The 24,657-nt window shown below is 44.4% G+C and overlaps 1 protein-coding gene across 1 annotated transcript in view; it reads right to left on the reverse strand.

Annotated features, from left to right (window-relative positions):
• The window catches only part of wdr48 (WD repeat domain 48), a 97,319-nt gene that overhangs the window by 17,951 nt on the left and 54,711 nt on the right, over nt 1-24,657 (reverse strand). Inside the window, exons 11-13 of the mRNA XM_033043746.1 lie at nt 22,248-22,345; nt 19,943-20,050; nt 13,686-13,782 (exon numbers count right to left, since the gene is read on the reverse strand). Coding sequence (XP_032899637.1) covers nt 13,686-13,782; nt 19,943-20,050; nt 22,248-22,345 — 303 coding nt within the window. The remainder of the gene's footprint in view (nt 1-13,685; nt 13,783-19,942; nt 20,051-22,247; nt 22,346-24,657) is intronic.

The following is a 24,657-nucleotide window of genomic DNA, read 5'->3' on the forward strand; positions in this document are numbered from 1 at the left end:
CACGGAATGCAGGTGCGAGCCCAGTGGTCAACCTGCTTGCGCAGATCGTGCCACAAGAACCGGGCGGCCACTAGTGCCGTCGTCACCCGGATGGATGGGTGAGCCAGCCCGTGATTCACGTCGAAAACCCTCCGGCGCCCCGCCACCACTTTCCCCGACGTCCCCCCATTTGTGGACCCAGCCTGCGACCAGCGATCCCCCGCACACTATCCCACACACAATTTATACAAACCTGTGTGCCTTTGGAGTGCGGGGGGGAAACCCAAACCCAGACCCAAACTATAACCCTAACCCTAGCCCTAACCCTAACCCTAACTCTAGGTTGATAGGCTTGGTATAAGTATAAATTGCCTAGCGTGTGTGGGATAGTGTGCGGGGGATCGCTGCTTGGTGCGGACTCGGTGGGCCGAATGGCACTGTATCTCTGAACTAAATGTGACACAGGGGCCCCAGGAGTTGGATTCGAACCCCCAATGTTCTGCCTGCTCCTCATGGGAACTAAACTGTTGTACACGAGTTGTCCCAAAGGCAGATCTCTCTTCCAATGGTCTCTCCAAACCCCCAGAGGCAGCGGGCTTTTCAACTGGGTAGGGGCATTGTCAATGTACCAGTGCCACCCACCTGCTCCGGTCACTGAGTCTAAATACCCACCACCCATCTTGAAGCAAGGAGAGGGGGCGGAGCGGAGGGGGGAAGGTGGGGGGTGTGGTTCCCAAAGTCTGCATTTATCCCATAGTCAATGTTACTAAAACAGATGATGTGGCCTTTGTGCAGTACTATTAGTGGGATCTAGCTACACAGGCTGGGTCCACAAATGGGGGGCGTCGGGGAAAGTGGGGGGGATTGGAGAATGGGAGAAGGGAGGGAAAGGGGGAGAGAGGGATGTGAGGGGAGGGGGGGAGTGGAGGAGGGAGAGAAGAGTAGATCGGGGAGAAGGGAGGAAGAGGGGGGAGAGGGGAGGGGAGAGGCAGGGATGGGGGCGGGAGGGGGGAAGAGGGGAAAGTGGAGTTCAGTCTACACTCACTGAATCCATCCCTGTGAAAGTTATAAAGACGGTGATTGCATCTGGAAGCGGACCAATACATCTATAAATAAAACTGAACGATTCAGACAGCTTTTCATTTGCACTATTGATTTTATTGTATTAATTTTAATATATTAATTTTTAAAATCCATGCATTGAAGGAGGAATATTTTACAGACCAACTCTGGTCCCTAACCCCAACCCTAACCCTAACCGGGCGTCACCCACAGGACAGCATACATCAGCATGTGACTGGGCGCACGACATGATGAGACACCCAAATGTGAACATTCCAAAATCCTGGGGCGACAGGGAAGCACCGGGCGTTACGGCGCGCCACTGCATGCGTCACCATGCCTCACCACGCGTCAGCACGCGTCACCATGCCTCACCACGCGTCAGCACGCGTCACCATGCCTCACCACGCGTCAGCATGCGTCACCACGCGTCAGCATGCGTCACCATGCCTCACCACGCGTCAGCATGCGTCACCATGCCTCACCACGCGTCAGCATGCGTCACCATGCCTCACCACGCGTCAGCATGCGTCACCATGCCTCACCACGCGTCACCACGCGTCACCATGCCTCACCACGCGTCAGCATGCGTCACCATGCCAAACCACGCGGCACGACCCGACCACGACGCGGCAACCTCTTTTTAGGCTTTCGCCTAAATGTCGCCCAAATGTCGTTCAAGTGGGACAGGCCCTTTAGGATGCAGTATGAATCTGGGAATTCTGCAATGGGTCTTACCTAAGTTTGCAGGTTAAATGGCCTCTGTAAAATTGCTCCTTGTGTATAGGGAGTTGATAGTGTGATAACATAGAACTAGTGTGAATGAGCGATGAATAGTCAGCGTGGTATCGGTGGGTCAAAGGGCCTGTTTCCATACTGTATCTCTAAACGAAACTGAACTAAATAATTCCTGGCCTCGCCATGTTAAGAATTTTTCTTAGATTACCTCGCACTTTTACACAAAGAATTCCGCCTACCGTTGTTTTTCTCCAATCAGACCATTGGATCCAAGAGTCATACAAAAGTGAAAATGGCCCTTTGGCCTACTGAGTCCACGTCAACCAACAATCACCCACTGATATCAATCCCCTTTTAATCTCCCTGCATTCCCTCCACTCACAGTGGCACAGCCAGTAGAACCACGGCCGTACAGTTCTAGAGACCCGGGTTCAATCCTGACCTTGGATTCTAACTACGTGATGTTTCCCCCCCACATCCTGCAGGACAATAGGTCAATAGGCCACTGTAATTTGCCTCCAGAGTGCAGGTGAGTGGTAGAATCTGGGCAGAGTCGACGAGAATGTGGGGAGAATTTAAAAAAGGGATATTTGTGTAAATGGGTGGTTGATGTTCAGCACAGACCTGATGGGCTGAAGGGCCTGTTTTGTTTGTGTGCTGTATCACTCCATAAACTAAGCACTGGGCAATTAACCTAAACATGTAAGTGTTTGGGATACAGGAGTAAAGAGAAGGACCGAGAGGAAATCCATGCGGTCACAGAGAGAATGTGCAAACTCCAAACAGCCAACAGCAGAGATCAGGATTGAAACTGCGTAACTGAATTTCCAAGACGTCAGCTCTAGTAGTTGCACCCTTTGCTTTTTTTAAACAAATAATACCTAGAAGCTCTGACATACAACATTGTTCCTTCATTCAAGGTTATATATGGAGTAAAAAGCTGATTTCCCTCCATTCCAATTAATTCCCGGCGATCCAATTCAATGAATGCCTAACGCATCCAGTGTTTCACATTCCTGGATGTCACACACAATCGGCACGATTATGTTTTATTGACTGACATTAAACAAGAACATGATCTTCATATCTTGACAACGGGCGATATGCCTGCTGCAGTATAATTATCTTTTCTCTTGGAACCATTTTACATAATTTACAAAGAAGTGATGATGAAATACATTGTCCAGCTCTGTAAAGAAACAACGCATTGAGAACAAACTCCTGGCATCTAGTGTGCCACGGCAAACTGAATTTAAAATGGAGAAATCAGCTATACAGCTCGGCCAGACTGTACTTATGTTCATAAGGAAGTTTTGATGAGCTAGAATCGGAACTGTTCCAATGTAGGAGGCCATTCAGCCTACCTACTCCATTCCAGTTCCATATGAAGTAATCAATTCACTCCCATTCGCTTGATCTTTATTCATAGATTGGCACATTATTTTCCCTTGGGGTGTCCTATTTTTCTTTCAAAAGTCCTAATTATCTTCGCTCCCAGTAACCTTACAGGGAAATTATGGATGCAAAAAATTATCTGTATTCGAAAAAAAATTGCTCCTCTATGTCTTTTGCTCATTAGGTTGAATCTGTGATCTAATGTCCTAAGGAACATGTTCTCTCAAACTATCCTATAATCTCCAGCTATCCTATCCTATTATAAAAAGACACAAAGTGCTGGAGTAATTTAGCGGGCCAGACAACATATCTGGAGAACATATTCGGACCCTACTTCTTCGTCTACTACTGAACATTCACCAACGCTTTCTCTGCTACATCGACAACTGCATTGGGGCTGCCTCCTGCACCCATGCAGAACTCACTGATTTCATCACATTGTACAGAGTTCCCTCAAATCTCCCCTGAAATTATTTTACTCCAATGAAAACTTAACTTCTGCAGAGAAACTTTGTAGTCATATTCCCAGGATCTATACTGCACTCTCTACAGCCTTCCTTAAATGAACTCCATATGCCAGATGCGTACTGGCCAGTTATATACAATTGTTTGCACTTGTTAGGATGAGAAATATTATGCAACATCCTGTGAAAGTGAACTGACATGTTTTAAAACTATTGGCACAGATTAGGTAGTTTTAGTGCTTGAGCATCTTATTTGGCCCCATTCCAGATAAGATTTACCTTAATCCTATGCCCATACTCTTCTCATATTATTCATTATGTCTTAAATCCCTCGTTAATAATTTGGCTTCAATAACTACTTACTGTAACATGATCCGAATTACAAACTTATTCAATAAAATATTCTCCCACCTTTGTCTGTGATGTGTAGTGTATTGATATTTGATTTTTTAAAAATGTTTACCATTTTCCAGATTGCAGTCACTCTCAGCTTTTGTTGGAAAATTTTAAAGAATAAATAAAGTAATTTGTTTGAAATTCATATGAAAGAGTTCTGGTACTGGAAATATAAAATGAATCAGAAAATGCTGTATATTGTTCAGGCACCATCTATAGAGAGAAACTCAGTTGGTATCAGGGAGCACTACAGTGGGGCAGCGGTAGAGTTGCTGCCTTACAGCGCCAGAGACCTGGGTTCGATCCTGACTGCGGGTGCTATCTGTATGGAGTATCTAAGTTCTCCCTGTGACCGTGTGGGTTTGCTCTGGGTGCTCTGGTTTCTTCCCACACTCCAAAGACGTGGTTTGTAGATTAATTGGCTTGGGTAAAATTGTAAATTGTCCCTAGTGTGTAGGAGTGATCACTGGTCAGAGCGCACTAGGTGGGCCTAAGGACCGGTTTCTGCGTTGTATCTGTAAACTAAACTAAAATTCTATTAAAAAAAGCGGTTGGAAGGAGCCAGCCCATCACCAGTTCCTCGGGGTGACTGAGAACGGACAATAATTACCAACCTTGCCTGAAAAGATGGAATAACAAAATAATTCCCACTGGCTGTGCAGTATCTCTGGCAGGTTTACAAATCCTGCCTTCGCTTATTCATTAGTTCTCTGTAGCACACTGCTAACACTTGAAAGCAAAAAAAGGAGAAACCTTTCTTTAAAATTATTTGTAAAAAATGGCAAAGAGAAAACAATATTCCTGGCAATTAACTTCTAGGTTAAACAATTAAATTCTTGTATTCTGCTAGGAGCACCAATTATTTTTTTCAAACAAACTGGTATTGCCAGTGAACTTCTGAACTCATCCTCACCACGAGTCTAGTTTGCTTCTCTCTGAATTAGCAACTGGCCATTTAGGATTAATGCTGGTTAATGTCAACTGGCTTCAGACAACACTGATGGAAAAATGACAAACTGGGGTGCTTTCATGACTGAAAATACTGAAACTAGAAGTTTGCATAGGATGGAACGCATAGTAAAGATGCTGGTTTACACAGAAGATAGATACAAAATGCTGGAGTAACTCAGCAGGACAGGCAGCATCTCTGAAGCGAAGAAATGGGTGACGTTTCGGGTCGAGACCCTTCTTCAGTTTCATTTGTGCAGGTGTTTCTGGATATAGGATGTAGACAAACTGTAGCTTAGCATGAAGAGATGGACTACCAAACTTGTCAGTATGGTAAACCCCTTTTTGGGGTTGAGATAGTCCAATCCTCGAGCAAAATTCATGTTTAGGGAGCCAAGCTCCAACCATTCAGGCTCTCAGCTGCACAGGTTGATGCCAGTGGAAAGGGTAAGAGTTTGATTGATTGCCTGAAAGACACAACCTGGAAACAGGCCCTTCAGCCCACCGAGTCTATGCCGACCATCAGTATGACCACCTGTTCACACTAGCTCTATGTTATCCTTCTTACTCATCCACTCCCTACGCACTAGGGGCAATTAATGGAAGGCCAATTAACTTACAAACCCGCAAGTCTTTGGGATGTGGGAGGAAACCGGAGCACCGAAAGGAAACCCACTTGGACTCAGGGAGGACATGCCAACCCCACACAGAGAGCGTCCGGGGCCAAGATCGAACCAGGGTCTCTGGCACGGTGAGGCAGCAGCTGCATCTGTAGTACCACTGTGCTACCTTTTAGAATTTCTTATAAATACAGTTGGATGCAGTTTAAGCATCAAATTAAGCATTTCCTTTGTAGAAACAAGAAACTGTAGATGCACGTTTACAAGAAAAAATACATAAGTGCTGGAGTAAACTCAGCAGGTGTGGCAGCACATGGAGTCTGAACAAGGTTTAACATCGAACCCTTCGTCATCAAGAACCAACTAAGATGGGTCGGCCATGTTGTTCGAACGAGCCATACGAGCGTCTACCAAAGCTAACCTTCCACTCCCAGCTTAAAGGCGGCAAATGTAAAAGAGGCGGACAAAAGAAGAGATTCAAAGACGCCTTAAAAGCCAGCATGAAGAAATGTGAAATCGACATAGACAATTGGGAAATCAATTCCAAGGGCAGGAAACTCTGGCGAACCATCATCCAAGAAGGAACAGCGACCTTTGAAGCCAAGAGATGCGCAGAATTAGAAGAAAAGAGAAGAAAACGGAAAGAGAGGCAGCAACAACCAAAGCCCGATCTGCCATCTGCAATTACCTGTCCTGAATGCCAAAGAACTTTCCAAGCCAGGATTGGACTCATAAGCCAACTGAGAGCCCATAAAAACAACAGAATGTAGACCATCATCCTCGACCTTGAGGGATAGTCACAACGAGGGGGTGACCTGGTTGTAGACATAGAAAAGGCCCTTCGGCCCACAATGTCTGTACTGAACATGATGTCAAGACCATCACTTATTTACTTGCACACAGCCCATATCACGCCATTCTCTGCATATCCATTTGCCTATCCAAAAGTTTCCTAAATGCCACTATCACATCTACCTCCATCACCACCCTCTGAGCATGTTCCAGGCATCCACCACACACTGTAAAAAATCTTCTTTATACATTGCCCCTCTCACCTTAAAGCTATGCTCTCTAGTATTTGATTTTTCCATCTTGGGAAAAAGATTCTGACTGTCTACTCTATCTATGCCTCCTGTAATTTTATATGATTCTATAAAGTCTCCCTGCAAGCTCCGGCGTTCCAAGAAAATAATCCGTCTGTCCAACCTCTCCCTGTAACTAATAACCCCTAATCCAGGCATCATTCTGGTAAACCTCTACTGCACGCTTTCCAAAGCCTCCACATCCTCATGTAATGGGGTGACCAAAATTGCACACAATACTCCACATAGGTTCTAGAGCAGGGGTCGGCAACCTTGTTCTGCATAGGGGCCACGACGCATGTCTGTGAGCGGATGGCGGGCCATATCTATCACGTGTGTACACATGGATCTTGCCCCCATGCCGCCCCGGATGGCAGGCATCAAATCACGTGTTCACAGAAGGTAGATAAAATTGCTGGAGAAACTCAGCGGGTGAGGCAGCCTCATGCAATCTTTGCATGTCTCATCCGCAGAGTTACTCCAGCATTTATGTCTATTTTCGATTTTTCCAGCATCTGCAGTTCTTTCTTAAACATGTTCACAGAAGGTGCGCGGCTTTGCGCAGAATGCAGTACAGCCAGAGCTCGGCCGCCTGGCTGCTGCTCGGGGCGCCCAGCCACTGATAGGAGGGCTGCCGCTCGGGGCGTGCGGTCACTGCTCGGGGCGCTCGGCGGGCCGGATGATTACGGGAAGGAAAATCCGCCTGCCGGACGGATGATTTCAGATTACGGGCCGCATTCGGCCCGAGGACCGTAGTTGCTGACCCCTGTTCTAGAGCTTTTAACTGTGACCATCATGCCCACCACCCCCCATCACCCCCACACCCCTGTGTCATAAACAAAGTGAGCACAGAACCATTCTCTCATGCAATATCTTTAATTGTTAAAATGTCACCAAAAAATTCAATATTTAGACCCTTGGAAGAAGTGCCATCATAACTAACATGACCCAAATAGTCAACCATGCCTACAAACAATGTAAATTAAATGAGTGCAAAACGGCACCGGAAACGTGGCAACTCTTCTGTAGTGTCTCGGTGTAATCTACTATCTTTAAGTAAGTAAGTTTATTGGCCAAGTATTCACATACAAGGAATTTGCCTTGGTGCTCTGCCCACAAGTAACAACATGACATACAGTGACAGTTACGAATAACTCCGAAAACACTAAACATTAATAATAATAAAATATTAATGATAAAACACCATTGATCAAGCATGTGAATCAACAAAATACACTCTTCTACTTAAGTATGTGCCTATGTAGAGTAAGATTTTACTGAACTGTATGCAAAAAGGAATGTCACTGTACCTAAGTACATGTGACAATCAAGTACCATTGAACCAATACTTTGCTTTTAGGAAAGATTTTTGTTAATGTTAATGATGAATGTTAGCAAACAAGAAGAATGAACTATTTGCCAGCATGACTGCTTGACATTTACTTATACCAAGCAGTTGCTATTTTTAATTTGTAGCAACAATTTCTGTCTTTGTACACTAAACGTCACAGACAAGTCTGCCAGCAACAAAAAAGCTAATTACTATTTTGCCATTGTTTATTTTCTAAAGGTTACTTGGAGGGAATTCAGTTCAATTTCAGAACAAAGTCTCACAGCTCCATCTTACACAATAGAATTGCGAGCTGCAGCTAATCAGGTCCGAAGGATTATAGTGAGATGAAGAATGTACAATTCAATTAGATGGAAAGCCTTCAAACTAACTATGGTCTTTGTCCAAATAAGGTTTGCTCGAAGCCAACAAAGTAAGCAGGGTGGCTCTGTAGATGAACTTAAGTCCTATGTAATGTGGGAGTTGGAATCAAGCCCATAAATAAAAGGTTAAGGATTTTAAACAAAATACTAAAGCTGGAAAGGTTAATATAAAGACAGAAAATTCTGCAAAACATTGTCAAGGGCAGGAAGCAATGATGGAGGAAATTTTGTTTTGTGTCAACACAGAAGTTAGGAGATCAGATTGGTTATTTTAATGTCCAGCAATTAAATGGTTGGTGATTGATTCGATCGATGCATGGCGTGGACACGTAGGCAGAAGATCCATCCCCTACTCCCAATTCCTCCGTCTACGCCGCATCTGCTCTTAGGATGAGGTGTTCCACACCAGGGCATCGGAAATGCCCTCATTCTTCAGGGAACGGAGGTTCCCCTCCCCTACTATAGATGAGGCTCTCACCAGGGTCTCTTCAATACCCCGTAACACGGCTCTCTCTCCCTCACTCGTAATAAGGGCCGAGTCCCCCTAGTCCTCACCTTTCACCCCACTAGCCCTCACATACAACAAATAGTCCTCCGTCATTTTCACCTCCAACGTGACCCCACCACTCGCCATATCTTCCCATCTCCCCCCGTCTGCTTTCCGCAAAGACCGCTCCCTCCGGAACTCCCTGGTCAATTCTTCCCTTCCCTCCCGCACCACCCCCTCCCGGGCACTTTCCCTTGCAACCGCAAGAGATGCTACACTTGTCACTTTACCTCCCCCCTCGACTCCATTCAAAGACCCAAGCAGTCGTTCCAGGTGCGACAGAGGTTCACCTGCATCTCCTCCAACCTCATCTATTGCATCCGCTGCTCTAGATGTCAGATGATTTACATTGGTGAGACCAAGAGTAGGCTTGGCGATCGTTTCGCCGAACACCTCTGCTTGGTCCGCATTAACCAACCTGATCTCCCTGTGGCTCAGCACTTCAACTCCCCATCCCATTCCGAATCCGACCTTTCTGTCCTGGGCCTCCTCCATGGCCAGAGTGAGCACCACCAAAAAATTGGAGGAGCAGCACCTCATATTCCGCTTGGGCAGTCTGTACCCTAGCGGTATAAACATTGAATTCACCAATTTCCGGTAGCCCTTGCTGTCTCCTCCCGTCCTCCCCTTTTCAGTTCTCCCTCAGCCCTCAGCTCCTCCTCTTCCTTTCTCCTTTCTTCTCCCCACCCTACATCAGTCTGAAGAAGGGTTTCGGCCCGAAATGTTGCCTATTTCCTTCGCTCCATAGATGCTGCTGCACCCGCTGAGTTTCTCCAGCACTTTTGTCTACCTTTAATCTCTCAGCCTGATATAACAGAATCTCCCTGAATTAGTTTGACGCCATGACGGAAGCCGGTTACGGGAATGGCGCTGAAGTTTTCCCAACACCTACTACGGCTTTATCGCGGAGTGAACCATCTTGCTCCGCTCTATGATCTTTGATCTCTACTATGAGATCAACATTCAGGCATTAGTTCTTTGTATTGGGTATACATTACAATTCCTTCCATCTGCATAACAGGTTTGTGCTCCTGAAGTTGGCTGCTCATTTTAGGTAAATGGCAAAGAATCAAAGAGGAAGGGGATTGTGCGAGAATGGAGCAGGACTACAGGGAACAGAAATATCTCCAGTTCAATGTATTTTAAAGGCTGCTAATAATCATAAATCATCAAACCGGGGGCGCCGTCCAGTTGGGTATGGCTGCCCAGCCTGCAGCTGTCTGTCTTTTCACTTCTTTCTTTTATTTTTAGTGTGTTAAAAAGTGTTTTATTTGGAGGTTATTCTTTTTTCGGGCAGCATCTTTGACCCGTCCTCGCGGCATACCAACGGGTCTGGAGCGGCGTTTCCTGAGGGGACCGGCCAGAACCACGGCTTCGGCGGCGGCACAGTGCTGGAGCGCAATCGCGGAGCGGAGCAGGCGATGCCTTGCTGAGGCCGCAGGTGAACATCGCGGAGCTGCGAGTCTGTGGAGCGGCCAGCCGCGGGCGGAGGTGCTGAACTTTAACATCGGGAGCCTGGGATCTCTCGGCGAGATCGCCAGTGGTGGAGCTCCATCCAGCGCGGCCTGTTGGCTTCGGAAGCCGCGGTCTCCAGTAAGGAAGCGGCCGTTCCAGGTGTCCCAAGCCGCTGAGAGGGTTCACCCGACGCCGGAGCACCATCACCCGGCGAGAGGGACTGAAACATCGGGCCGCCGTAGCGCCGACTGCAGAGGCCTCAATAGGCCCGACTATGGGTGGACAAGGGGATGGGGACTGGACTTTGTGCCTTCCCTCACAGTGGGAACCATTATGGGGGGATGTTTTTATGTTTATTGTTAAATTCTTTAATGTTGAGTCTTATCTTTATTTGTGTGCTGCATGGCAAGTCAAATTTCACTACACCAATTGGTGTATGTGATAATAAATGTCCTTTGTACCTTTGTATAGTTTTTTTGTAAGTGATAACAGAAATGGACATTCCTCTGTTTTCCAGAATAATAAACTCCTCAATACAACCTGTTGCCGCAGGCTTACAGCAACAAAATCGCGGGAGAGTTGATAATCTAATGGGGGAGTTTAGTTTAGTTTATTGTCATGAACCAGTCAGCGGAATGACTATATGTAATAGTCCAAGGGTCTCCAGCTAGAGGTAGAGAATAGTTCAGGATCACTTTCTAGTTGTTGATAGGATGGTTCAGTTGCCTGATAACAGTTGGGAAGTAAATGGCAAGAGAAAAGGGTGGATAGGTTGCAGGGGTGCAGTGGTAATAAGACTGAGAGGTGGCACGGAACAGGTAGGTAATATTGCCTCCTGTAATATTAAGCATAAAAGCATTTCAACTGCATTCACAACGATGCATCCTTTTACATGTTCATGCCAGCTCCCTCAGATCAGCACCTATTCTACCGCACAGGATGGCATAATGGTACTGCTGGTAGAGCTGCTGCCTCACGGTGCCAGAGACCCAGGTTTGATCTTGACCTCAGGGGTGCTGTCTGTGTTAAGTTTGCATGTTTTTTCTATGGGTGCTCCGGCTTCCTCCCACATCCCAAAAGACAGGGTTTGTAGGTGAATTGGCCACTGTAAATTGCCCCTGGTGTATAGGTATAGGTAACCTCCTGACGATTGATGTCCACCTTGATGTCTCCCAAGGTGTCTATTGGGAGTGCATTTTTCTCAACCTTAGGGCCACCTATGACGTGCCGATAAATTTACACATGAAAGTGAAGATGAACAGACCAAGTGATACTGCTGCCTAAAATAATGGGGAAGGAATAGAGCAGTTATCATTAAATAACCAGAAGCAAATAAAGCAACTGGCAGAATAGAAATTTGGAGTTCACATTTAAGCAGGAGACTGGCAGAATTCCAGATTTTAAATAAGCTACTGAATAGGTCATAAAGGACTACTTGCACATAAAAGAAAATTGCCAGAACATCTTTTGAGCATTGCAATTATACCCTTTGAAAGGAACAAAAATATAAAATTTCAGTCTTCCTTTAAACACTTTTCTTTCGTGTGATGACATTTAAATATATTTTATCTTCACATAAAATAAATATTTTTCCCTTTGAAATCAGCTAATAAAAGAGCTGACCAAACAGTGAAATCAGTTATTTTTACGTCAGTGTCTGGCACGTTAGGATTTGTTATTTTACAACTATTTTACTCCCTATAAAGAATGACACAATGATCGGTTTGGCATATGCTTTCACAAAAACAATCTTTAACAAAGCCTATATTTATTGATAGAATGGTTCAGCAGTAAAAGTCCTTTGTAGACATAAGGAACTACAGATCTGGATTACAAAAAAATATATGAAGTGCTGGAGAGACTCGCCGAGTGAGGCATTTCATTTTTTTTTGTAAACCAGACTTCTTACTATATTGAGTCTGAAGAAGGGCCAACCACAGACATATGGTAACATTCAACATGACATCCACAATAAATGTTAGTTTACTTTAGAGATACAGTGAGAAAACAGGTCCTTCGGCCCACCGAGTCCACACCGACCAGCGATCCCTGTACACTAGCACTATCTTCACACTGTGTTTTTGATTTTCTGTTTTTGGATTGAATTCTGTTTTTAATTTGTGTCTCTGTGATGTCTTTTTTACCTGTTCTATTCCGATTATATGTTTTTATTCCGATTACTATGTAAGGTGTCCTTGAGATGTCTGAAAGGCGCCCATTAAATAAAATTTATTATTATTATTATTATCATATACACTAGGGACAATATACAATCTTTACCGAAGTCAATTAACCTACAAACCTGTACATCTTTGGATTGTGCGAGGAAACCAGAGCATCCGGTGAAAACCCACGCGATCACAGGGAGAACTCCACACAGATAGCACCCAAGTCAGGATTGAACCTGGGTCTCGGGCACTGTAAGGCAGCAGCTCTACCTACTGCGCCACTGTGCTGTCCCTTTTGCTTACTATCTCCAGAATACTAGTACCTAGTATGCATTTTCGTTTGTGTAAGATGTTGACATTAAAATGAAAAGGAGAATGGAATCATTGAAAATATTGTGGGAAAAGAACCTCAATCTAATGCTAGTGTAAATCAGCAACTGGGCTGAATCAATACCCTAAGCTAATGACATGTTCTGTTTAGACCAAATAATCTTTTATGTAAAGAATCAAAAGGGGCATCTTCCATTTTACTCTATTGGAATGAATATACCAATCCTAAAGTTACACTTGTACCCTTGCAATGCTACAAATCATCTTACCACTCCAAGTAACCGAGAGCCAACACTTCATAAATTATAGGAGCATAATTAGGCCATTCGGCCCATCAAACCTATTCCGCCATTCAATCATGGCTGATCTATCTTTCCCACTCAACGTCATTCTCCTGCCTCCTTCCCATAACCTGATGCTCTTACTAATCAAGAATCTGTCAATCTTCGCCTTAAAAATATCCACTGACGTGGCCTCCACATCACCACCCTCTTACTAAAGATATTTCTCATCTCCTTTCTAATGATACGTCCTTTAATACTAAGGCTATGGCCTCTGGTCCCAGACTCGTGGAAACATCCTCTCCATGTCTACTCCATCCAGGCCTTTCACTATTTAGAGAGTTTCAATAAAGCCCCCCTCATCCTTCTAAACTCAGTGCTGTCAAACGCTCATCATATGTTAACCCAATCATTCCTGAAATAATTATTGTAAAACTTCTGTCAAAGCCTGTAGATAAAACGTTACTGTAGAATACTCCAAGTTCAGCCTACCCCTCAGCTACTTACGTTTTGGGTCGGATCCATCTGGACTGCTAAATCCAGCATCCTTTGCTGACACCCAAGCCGCAAAGCAGTCATTCTCATCTAAAGTAATTGTCAACATCTAGCAGAAAGAAACAGAACACAAACATAAATTTAGACACTGCTAACTGGGCAGATGGAAAAATCTGCAGCTTTAAAAAGTTTTATCACAACAGCTCTGATAACAAAAGCTTAATCTTGCTCGTTATCATGTGTCTAGGCATTTTTCTTAATAATGCATTCTGCTTATAGGATTTCTCAGTAATCCACTGCACCCTGCTTCACAAAAAACTTAAACGGCAACTAATCTTGGAGTTATCACTATCCAAGGACTTAGAAAATGCTGGATAACAATATACACGCTGAACAAAGTCCCAACAAAGGGACAAGAGTGTTCAATAGTCATTTGTACTGAAAACAGAACACACATCACAGAAATGGCAGCATGGTGGTGTGGCGGTAGAGTTGCTGCCTTCGAGCGCCAGAGACCCGGGTTCCGTCCTGACTACGAGTGCTGTCTGTATGGAGTTTGTACGTTCTCCCTGTGACCGCCTGGGTTTTCCACGGGTGCTTTGGTTTCCTCCTACACTCCCAAGACGTACACATTTAATTTGGCAGGCAAAAATTGTAAATTATCCATAGTGTGTAGGATAGTGCTAGTGTATGGGGATCGCTGGTCGGCGTGGACTTGGTGGGCCGAAGTGCCTGCTTCCGTGCTGCATCTCTAAACAAAACTAATACTCTTCCTTGCAGCTGCATAACAGGTCTGTAAGCAGAGGACTCATAGTAAACACGGGCCAAAAGCAAGCGACTGCAGCAGCAATGTAAATGTTAAACAAATATCATTGAGTAGTCAAGAACGTCATAATTCGATCTTTAGAAATTCAGGACCCTCCTACCTGCCTATGTTTTAATCTTATAGATAAGAACAAAGCAAATATCACAAAGTTGTTAGCTGCTTGCAATAAAGTTTCAATTTTCTCTAAGCTTGATGATGGATTGTTCAGAGTAAATATGCAACATGCAAGCTATTGCAAACTCTTAAAGTTGAATATTAAATGCCTCCTCAGTTCGGGGGCAATAAAGCATGGGCAATAAATGGTGGCCACATTAACAACATCTCTATGAATGAATAAAAGTAAATTAAAAATCAAGTTGAAAGGCTGCTCTGAGGTTGGACTGGAGGTGAGTCAATCGGTGGGTGTGTGTCAGATGTGATCACAGTGGCCCTTTGTAAGCAGAGTCTGCCTCAGGGAGTGGCAAAAGTGTCACAAGCAGAGGTGTAACATGGAATTTAGTATAATGTTTAAATAAAATGCTCCAAATCTTAAGAAAGTAAGTAACAGTTTCAATCCTTTAGGATGATAGAAACACTGAATTTTGATGCCAATGAGAAGGGCATTTCTGTGATCAGTGTTCTGGTTTCGGTACAAATGGTTATTAAATGAATGCTCGGTGGTAGGGATGAAAATAAGAGAATATTGGACAGGATCAAAATCAAGAACAAAGATGGGACAGGAATCACTGAGAAAGGTATAAACAAGAATTTCCAGATGCCGGTTTACGAAAAAACACACAAAGTGCTGGGGTACCTCAGCGGGTCAGGTAGTATTCCTGGAGAACATGGATAGGTTGCGATTCTTCTGCAGACCCGAACAAAAACATCACCTATCCCTGTTGTCCATGGATGCTACTTGACCCGCTGAGTTACTCCAGTACTTTGTGTCTTTTACTGAGAAAGATGGCTTTTAAACAGCAAACTATAACAATGTTTGCATGAAAAAAATAGAAATCTGAATCTGCTTTCAATTTTGTTTTACATTTCTGTTCTGTATAACATGCTGGAGAGAGTTAATTACATAATTGTTCCTGAGCCAATAGTTTCTTAGACTTTCTAATCACATATTTACCTCAGAACGTCATCGCTACAAAACCTAATGAAGTAAAATGTACAGCTGACGTTATGGCGAACATTTAGCCACTAGGGAACTCAGTTATCTAGAAACTTACTTAAGAGTTCTTGGACCACTACAATCCAGGAATTTGTAGGCTGCTAACCAGACAGATTTTATTAAGATGGAAGCCACTTTTTAGATGATAGGGCATCAGACATACTTAAAAGTCCATTTATTCAGAACAATTGACTGGAAAAAAAGCTTACAAGAGCAACTATGTACTTCGGAAAGTGAAACCAATAAGCTCTCCAGGAAAAATAGAGCAAATATTTTCAAAGAGAACAAGCGACAAAAGATTAAATTGAGGATTAGCTACAGAGATTTATCACAGTTAAGAAGCTCAAAAGTGGCACAAAGGGACAGGCAGGAAAAACTTCAAGTCAAAAAACTAACAGAATCCTTCAAAGCCAATATTCTGCCAAAGTGAATTAAATGAAAAATGTTCATGGTTTCAGTTACAAACTAACTAAGCTTCCACTGGTGCCCTTTTTAAGCAGACTACCTTTGAGTCTCCATTCTGGCTACCATTGTTTAAAATTAACCACCTACAGCATTTAACTTAACATGAACAGCTCAATGGATAAAATTACTCTACTGTCGTGAAAGACACCAGTCTACAACTGTCCAAGACATTCCAGCTGTACCATTATTTTACAGCCTGTCCAGTTTTACAATTATTTGATTCCTTCAGTCTAGAACATTTTAAATTTTTTAAATCTCTACCAATTAAACATTGATACATAAAAAACATAAGACACATAGAAAATAGGTGCAGGAGTAGGTCATTCGGCCCTTTGAGCCAGCACTGCCATTCAATATGATCATGGTTGATCATCCAAAATCAGTACCGCGTTCCGCCTTTTTCCCCATATCCATTGATTCCCTTTGGCCTAAGAGCTAAATCTAACTCTCTCTTGAACACATCCAGTGAAATGACCTCCACTGCCTTCTGGCAGAGAATTCCCACAGATTCACAACTCTCTGGCTTAAAAAGTTTTTCCTCCTCTCCGTCCTAAATGGCCTACCCTTTATTCTTAAACTGTGACCCCTGGTTCTGGACTCCCCCAACATTGGGAAAAAATTTCCTGCATCCATCCTGTCCAATCCTCTAAGAATTTTATATGTTTCTATAAGATCCCCTTTCATCCTTCTAAATTCCAGCGAATACAAGCCCAGTCGACTCATTCTTTCATCATCTGTCAGTACCGGCATCCCAGGAATTAACCTGGTGAACCTACGCTGCACTCCCTCAATAGCAATAATGTCCTTCCTCAAATTAAGAGACCAAAACTGCACACAATACTCCAGCTGCGGTCTCACCATGGCCCTGTACAACTGCAGCAGGACCTCCTTGCTCCTAAACTCAAATCCTCTCGCAATGAAGGCCAACCTGCCATTAGCTTTCTTCACTGCCTGCTGTACCTGCATGCTTACTTTCAGTGACTGATGTACAAGCACACCGAGGTCTCGTTGCACCTCCCCTTCTCCTAATCTGGCACCATTCAGATAATAATCTGCCTTCCTGTTCTTGCCACCAAAGTGGATAACCTCACATTTATGCACATTATACTGTATCTGCCAAACTGCCCACTCACCCAACCTATCCAAGTCACCCTGCAGCCTCATAGCATCCTTCTTGGAGCTCACACTGCCATCCAGCTTTGTGTCATCCGCAAACTTAGAGATGTTACATTTAATTCCCTCGTCTAAATTGTTAATATATATTGTAAACAACTAGGGTCCCAGCACCGAGCCTTGCGGCACCACACTAGTAACTGCCTGCCATTCTGAAAAGGACCCATTAATTCCTACTCTTTGCTTCCTGTCTGCCAATCAGTTCTCTATCAATACCCTAACCTCAATATCATGTGCTCTAATTTTGCACACTAATCTCTTGTGTGGGACCATATCAAAGACTTTTTGAAAGTCCACCACATCCACTGGCTCTCCCTTATCCATTCTCCTTGTTACATCCTCAAAAAATTCCAAAAGATTAGTCAAGCTTGATTTCCCCTTCATAATCCATCCCGTCACTGCTTTCCAAATGCGCTGCTATAACATCTTTAATAATCGACTCCAGCATCTTCCCTATTACCGACGTAAGGCTAAGTGGACTATAATTCCCCGTTTTCTCTCTCCCTCCTTTCTTAAAAATTGGCTACCCTCTAGTCCACAGGAACTGATCCAGAGTCGAGAGAACCTTGGAAAATGATCACCAATACATCCACAATTTCTAGGGCCACCTCGAGTACTCTGGGATGCAGACCATCAGGCCCTGGGATTTACAAGCCTTCAGTCCCAACAGTTTACCCAACACCATTTTCTGACTAATGTGGATTCCCTTCAGTTCCTTCGTCCCACTAGATCCTCGGTCTCCTAGTATTTCCGGGAGATTGTTTGTATCTTCCTTTTGCAGCAGGTCTGTACTGCCACTACAGAGCTGATTGAGAAGATGTGGAAGAATGGCCTAGAACAACAGAAATAGATTGCACATAACCTCCCCACCTCTGCAACTTGACCAGTACAGATTAATGAACTGGCTTCCAAGCCAACTGCAATGAACTGCAGATGATGGTTTACAAAAGAGGACAAAAAATGCTGGAACATCTCTGCAGCATCTCTGGAGGACTTCCATTGAGTTTGTTGGTTCTGAGATGGTTAGTTATGCCAATATGGGAACTGGGGATTCCTCTGCACATGGGCTGACGGGACGGCTTAGTGGCTTAATTGAGAGTTTGTGTGCTCCTTTGCTGCTTACACAAGCCTTATGTGTGATCCTGATGTATGACCTTGAGGTTCTGAAAAACCATCCTAAATATTGTAATTTTGATCTTTATGTTCTGTAATCGACCAAAGGCTGTTGGCACATTGAGGCTGATGAAAATGCTGTCGTTGACGTTTGTCTTCAATAAGAGGTGCTGCCCGAAATAATGGACAGAGAAGCAGTCAGAACTCACTGGAAGGAACACTGGAAAGACCTCTTCAAACAGACTTTGTGCTTGAGGTGAGTAACTTGACACCATCCCATAGCAGCCTATATTGGGCAATTACTCAAGAAAGCTATATCCCAATTCAAAACTAAGGAGCCTCAGGAGCAGATGGTATTGCCATTTAATTCCTAGAACTCAGCGGGACTATGCTCAGTCACAAAGTCACAGCCACATTTCACACATCTTAGAAGGAGAGGATAATCTAAGGATACCCCTTCAAGAAAGGAGACTGTGGGATCAACAGCGGTCATTCCCTGGTGTGTGCCACAGGGAACTCATCACAAGGGCGATCCTCCACTGTCTATGGCAGGTGAGGGAAGAGCTGCTTCCCAAATCACAGTGTGGACTCTGTTCATCCACATAATCTTCTATGGATGTAATCTTCAATGTACAACAATTCCAAGAGAACTACAGGGACAGACCTATCTTTGCAGATCTTCATGTTCTACAATCAACCAAAGACTATGCTGGCACATTGAGGGTGAGGCAGGCAAGTAGTTGGAAGTGTTAGTGGGAGAGCATTTTTGGAAATATTGACCATAACTGCCCCAGACAGTTATGAGATAGGTGACAAGACCCGCGTAATTGGCCACTGGCACAGTATATGACAGTGCCCTAAAGGTCACAAAACACCACGGCACTGAGGATAATACAGAACATCGAGCAAGTCTGAGAAAATATATCCTCCATTTCTTTGGGGATATTCAGTTTGACATAATAATTTTGACAAAAGTATATTTAATATGTTAATTTGAGCTACTTATTTTCCAAAATCATTTCTCAAATATTTCAGAGCATTGGGCAGCATGGTGGCGCAGTGGTAGAGTTGCTACCTTACAGTGCCAGAGTCGCGGGTTCAATCCTGACTACGGGTGCTACCTCTGTACATTCTCCCTGTGACCTGCATGGGTTTCCTCAGGATGCTCCTGCTTCCTCCCGCACTCCAAAGACGTACAGGTTTGTAGGTTAATTGGCATCAGTGTGCGGGGATTGCTGGCTGGTGCGGACTCGGTGGGCCGAAGCGCCTGTTTCCGCACTGTATCTCTGAATTCAAAATTACATTTCAAAAAAGTTGGTGTTGATGTTTACTTGCAAAATTCACTTCAACATTATTGGACACTACCTCACCACCACTGGGTCTAACCGTGGGCAGCTCTCCCCAACACTATCATGATTGCATCTACCCATTGATCACACCCACCACTGTCTCAAGGGCAACCTTGCCGGTGGTGCATCATCATGCTCAGAAAATAGGACAATATAGTCACAGCTAAAACAAAAACAAAAGCAAACTTACCCCAGTTTTTAAGTCCACTGAAAACCAGTTTGGCACATAAACCATTTTAAATCTTTTCTTGATTTCTTCTTCAAATTCTACTTTTCCAAGATCTTCAACCTTACAAGCCTGTCAGGGAATGCATAACCCATTAAAGATGAAGTTATACCGCACAGAAACAGACCCATTGGCCAAACATTTCCATGATTCCTAACTAAGCTAATCCGATTTGCCTGCATTTGGCCAATATCCTTCTGCACCATTCCTATCCATGTTACAGTCCAAATGTTTTTTAAATGTAATTGTACTGTCCTCTACTGGCTCCTCTGACAGCTTGTTCCATATACCACAACTGATTTTGTATCCAGCTGGCAAACTCATCCTGGATAGTACGATGTCCGGATCAGCCTACTATGTAGGACTTCATCAAAGGCCTTGCTAAAGTCCACATCGACAACATTTGCCATCCTGGCCCTCATCAATTTGAAAGATTCTCTTGAATTAGAACATACATAAACCTGCCTTCCTGAAACCAGAGTATTCCACAGACTCACAACACTTTTTCACATAGAGAGTTGTGAGTGTGGAATTCTCTCTCAGAGGGCGGTAGAGGCCGGTTCTCTGGATGCTTTCAAGAGAGAGCTAGATAGAGCTCTTAAAGATAGCGGAGTCAGGGGATATGGGGAGAAGGCAGGAATGGGGTACTGATTGGGGATGATCAGCCACGATCACATTGAATGGTGGTGCTGGCTCGAAGGGCCGAATGGCCTACTCCTGCACCTATTGACTATTGTCCACCTGTGCTCAAATTGCAAAAGCAATTTTGGGCAGCACAGTGGTGCAGCAGTAGAGTTTTTCACTCTACCTCGGCACTTGTGACAATAATAAACTAAACTATACCAAGAAGAATTGTCCGTATGAATTTAACTTGAATTCAACTCACTAGGTTTGGCAGGATTGATAATTGATAAGTTTAAGGGCGGCACAGTAACGCAGTGTTAGAGCTGCTACCTCACAGTGCCAAAGACCCAGGTTTGATCCTGACAATGGATGTTGTATGTAGAGTTTGTATGTTCTCCCTGTGACTGTATGGGTTTTGTCCGGATTCTCCGGTTTCCTCCCATATCCTAAAGACCTGCAAGTTTGTAGATCAATCGACTTCTGTAAATTGTCCCTAGTGTGTAGGATAGAGGTGATATGGGGTGATCGCTGATCAGTGCGTACTCGGTGGGCTGAAGGGTCTATTTCAACGCTGTATCTGTAAAGTCTAAATTTAAAAGATCTCTTGAATTGCAAAAGCAGTCTCATCGTTTAATTTCAACTACCTTAACGAGTTTGGAAGGTGTGAAGCCAAAAGTTTTCACCTAAACTTAAACGATTTTGCGAAAAAGTTTTAATTTATATTCAATTAACTTTTCTCAATACCCTCCTTCAACAGGCCAATTAACACTCCTTCAAGCAGCTATTTACTTCTAAAAATCCTTCACCCAGTACACCAAAAAACTGTAGCAATTCACATCCAAGTGAATGTTTGAAAAAGCATGAGTAGTCAAAGGATCCTAAACTATCTGTGATATAGTTTTATCAAGGCAAATCAAGTAGTGCCTATCCAAATCAAGAAACAAGGAATTGCAGATGCTGCTTTACAAAAAGGACACAAAGTGCTGGAGTAACTCAGCAGGTCAGACGGCATCTCTGGAGCACATAGATGGGTGATTTTGGGTCAGGACCCTTCTTCAGGCCGAAGCACGAATTGGAGGGGAAGCAGTGAGAGAAAGTCTCACACCGTCAGAGAGAGGAGAACTTCAAAATAGACATGCCTTGACGAGGTTTCGAAGTGGAGCAGTCAAAGTGTAGAAACAACGAACAGCAGATGGCTGGTTTAAAAAAAAATGTCCACACAAAAGAAGACACAAAGTGCTGGAGTAACTCAGTGGGTCAGGCAGCATCTCTGGAGAACATGGAAAGATGATGTTTCGGGTTGGGACCCTCCTTCAGGCTGTTGGAAGGGTCTTGCGTTACTCCAGCACTCTGTCTTCTTTTGTAAACCAGCAGCTGTAGTTACTAGTTTTTAAACTCTCCCTGTATAGCTCAGGCCCTCAAGTCCTGCCAATATGCTCATAAATCTTCTCTGTGCTCTTTCCAGCATAACAATATCCCTCCTATAGCAGGGCGGCCCAAACTGAACACAATACTCAGAATGCAGCCTCACCACGTTTAGTACTTTGATAATGATGGGCAAGAAGGGAAGTTTATTTATAATCAGTTCCCATGTTTAGGGTAGTAGATTTTAAACAATAGATGCGAATGGTGAATGTGTGCTTACCTTCAGGACATCCCAGAATGCCACAATGTTGTTGGTATCTTTGGTTACAATGTGCCTCTTATCGTTCAATATATGGCACTGGATGATACTTGCGCCCCCTGGAGGATAGAGAAATTTTTTATTATAATAAGCGAGTTCGGTATTCCGAAAAACGCAAGGAATGATGGGATTTGTCAAAGGTAATTTGTGATAAAGAAAAAGCGAATGAAGCGCTCACTGGCTGTATAAAAACGCTCTCTCTCTCTCTATATTTGATAGGGTAATCGATACCCCGTTAATTACCCTGGAGGAAGGAGCTGCAGATGCTGCTTTACCCCGAAGGTAGACATAACGTGCTGGAGTAACTCGGTGGGACGGGCAGCATCTTTGGAGAAAAGGAATAGGTGACATTTTGGGTCTAGACCCTTTTTCACAGAGATGTTGCCTGACCTGTTGAGTTACTGCAGCATTTTGTGTATATTCCAGTTGATGACTGGTGCTCGGCTTTCTCCAGCACCGACGGGGGTTTAACCGACAGCCACTGGATAAGGCGAGGAACGGGTTCCTCGGGAGTTGGAGCAGAGTTGAGCTGCAGTTAGTGTTTCTTCTCCGCGCTGGCTGTAAGCCACTGCTCCGGGCCGGTGTCCCATCAGTCCAGGGTCTCCCCGGACATCTCCGGCCTCCCCCGGACAGGGATGGTAGTGAGACTCCGCTCACAAATCTGCTTCCTGGGGTTAAGCAGGAGAGGGGTGCGTGGTTCACCCTTGTATAATAAACCTCTGCAACCCGGGAGGGCGGCCCGAGTGAGAATGGAACCCATACACCCAGGCTGAGGAGGACCGGACTGTGATTCATCTGTTGGGACAGTGGGGAATAGGAGGTAGAGAGAAAGAGAGAGGTGGTGAGAGAGCGAGGGGGGAGGAGGCGGGGGAGGGGGTGGAGAGAGAGAGAGAGAGTTCCTATCCATGCACATGTCCAAATGTCTTCCAAATGTTGCTATTATACCTGCCTAAGTAACTTCCCCACCACCCACTGTGTGAAAAACGTTGAACATCAGGTTCTAATTAAAATGTTCCCCTCTCACCTAAGCCCCTTAGTTTTCTTTGCTCCCAGAATTTGGTCCCAGACAACTTTCCTTCCTCCCTGTAGGCCACAAATGGCCACTACACTCCCTTCAACCCCACCTGTTCCCATGTCCACCCTCCCGGCATCCTCCGATGACTTACCTTTACCTAGTTAGATTAATTTGGTTTAGGGACACAGCACAGAAACAGGCCCTTCGGCCCAAGTCCACGCCGATCTCACTTGTTCTACATTATGTCACTCCGATATTAATGCTGAGAAAGTGTTCCTCTCACGCACGTTTTTGTCACATGCAGTTTGTGCACATTAGATTGTCACTACTGAGATTTCTGCATGGACCAGTGGAGAAGAGAGAAATAGTGTTGCTAACTCCAGTAGCAATTCAACAGCGCTTGCAGCGGCGGAGACCCGGGTTCGATCCTGACTACGGATGAAACGCAGGTCTGTAAGCACGCAGCAGCTCAGCTGCCGAGAACGTTTATCTCGAGTGACCTATGACCTGGGCACGCGCAGTTAAAATACCAAACTCACTTATTCCTCTTAAACAAATCTGGTAGAGGAGTGTGAGGGACCACCAGTAGTTAAATAATAGGATTAGTTCAGGCCAATTAATCCGCACTGGTGTGGATATGAGGCAGTAATGGGAAAGCATGGAGTGGGGAAAATGAATGAAAATGGCGAGATGTTTGCTGGGTCCTGTGTGAACAATAACCTAGTGATCGGGGGAAGTGTATTCCCTCATAAAACAATCTACAAAACAACTTGGGTGTCATCAGATCATGTCACAAAATATCAAATTGACCACATCTGCATCTGTAAAAAGTTCAGAAGGTCCATGGAAGATGTCAGAGCAAGAAGAGGAGGAGACGCAGCCTCAGACCACCACCTCCTGGTAGGGAAATTCAAGCTAAGGCTGAAGAGACACCACCAGGCCAAAAGCCAAAGAGCTAAGTACAACATTGAATACCTCAGTAGTACTCGTGGTGAAGAAGTTCAAGGATACCCTCTCAAGGGAAAACACAGAGCTACAGCGAAGGAGCTCAACTTGTAAGGAGGCCCTAGGGAGAAGGACCCAAAAACAGAAAGAGTGGATAACACCAGAAACCCTCAACACAATCCAACAGAGGAGAAAGTTAAAGGAGAAAATGAGCAACTCAAGAAGAGCTGAAAAGGCTTTAGCCCAAAAGGAGTACAACAGATGGCACAAAGAAGTGCGAAAGAACATCAGTAGGGACAAGAGAACACAGGTGGAGAGACATTGCGGTGATTCAAAGGAACATGTGGGAGTTATACACCATCACAAGAAAATTGTCCGGGACATATCTGCATAGTAATAAACCAATTACAG

This window comes from Amblyraja radiata, chromosome 2 (assembly GCF_010909765.2).
Source record: "Amblyraja radiata isolate CabotCenter1 chromosome 2, sAmbRad1.1.pri, whole genome shotgun sequence".
Lineage (NCBI taxonomy): Eukaryota > Metazoa > Chordata > Chondrichthyes > Rajiformes > Rajidae > Amblyraja > Amblyraja radiata.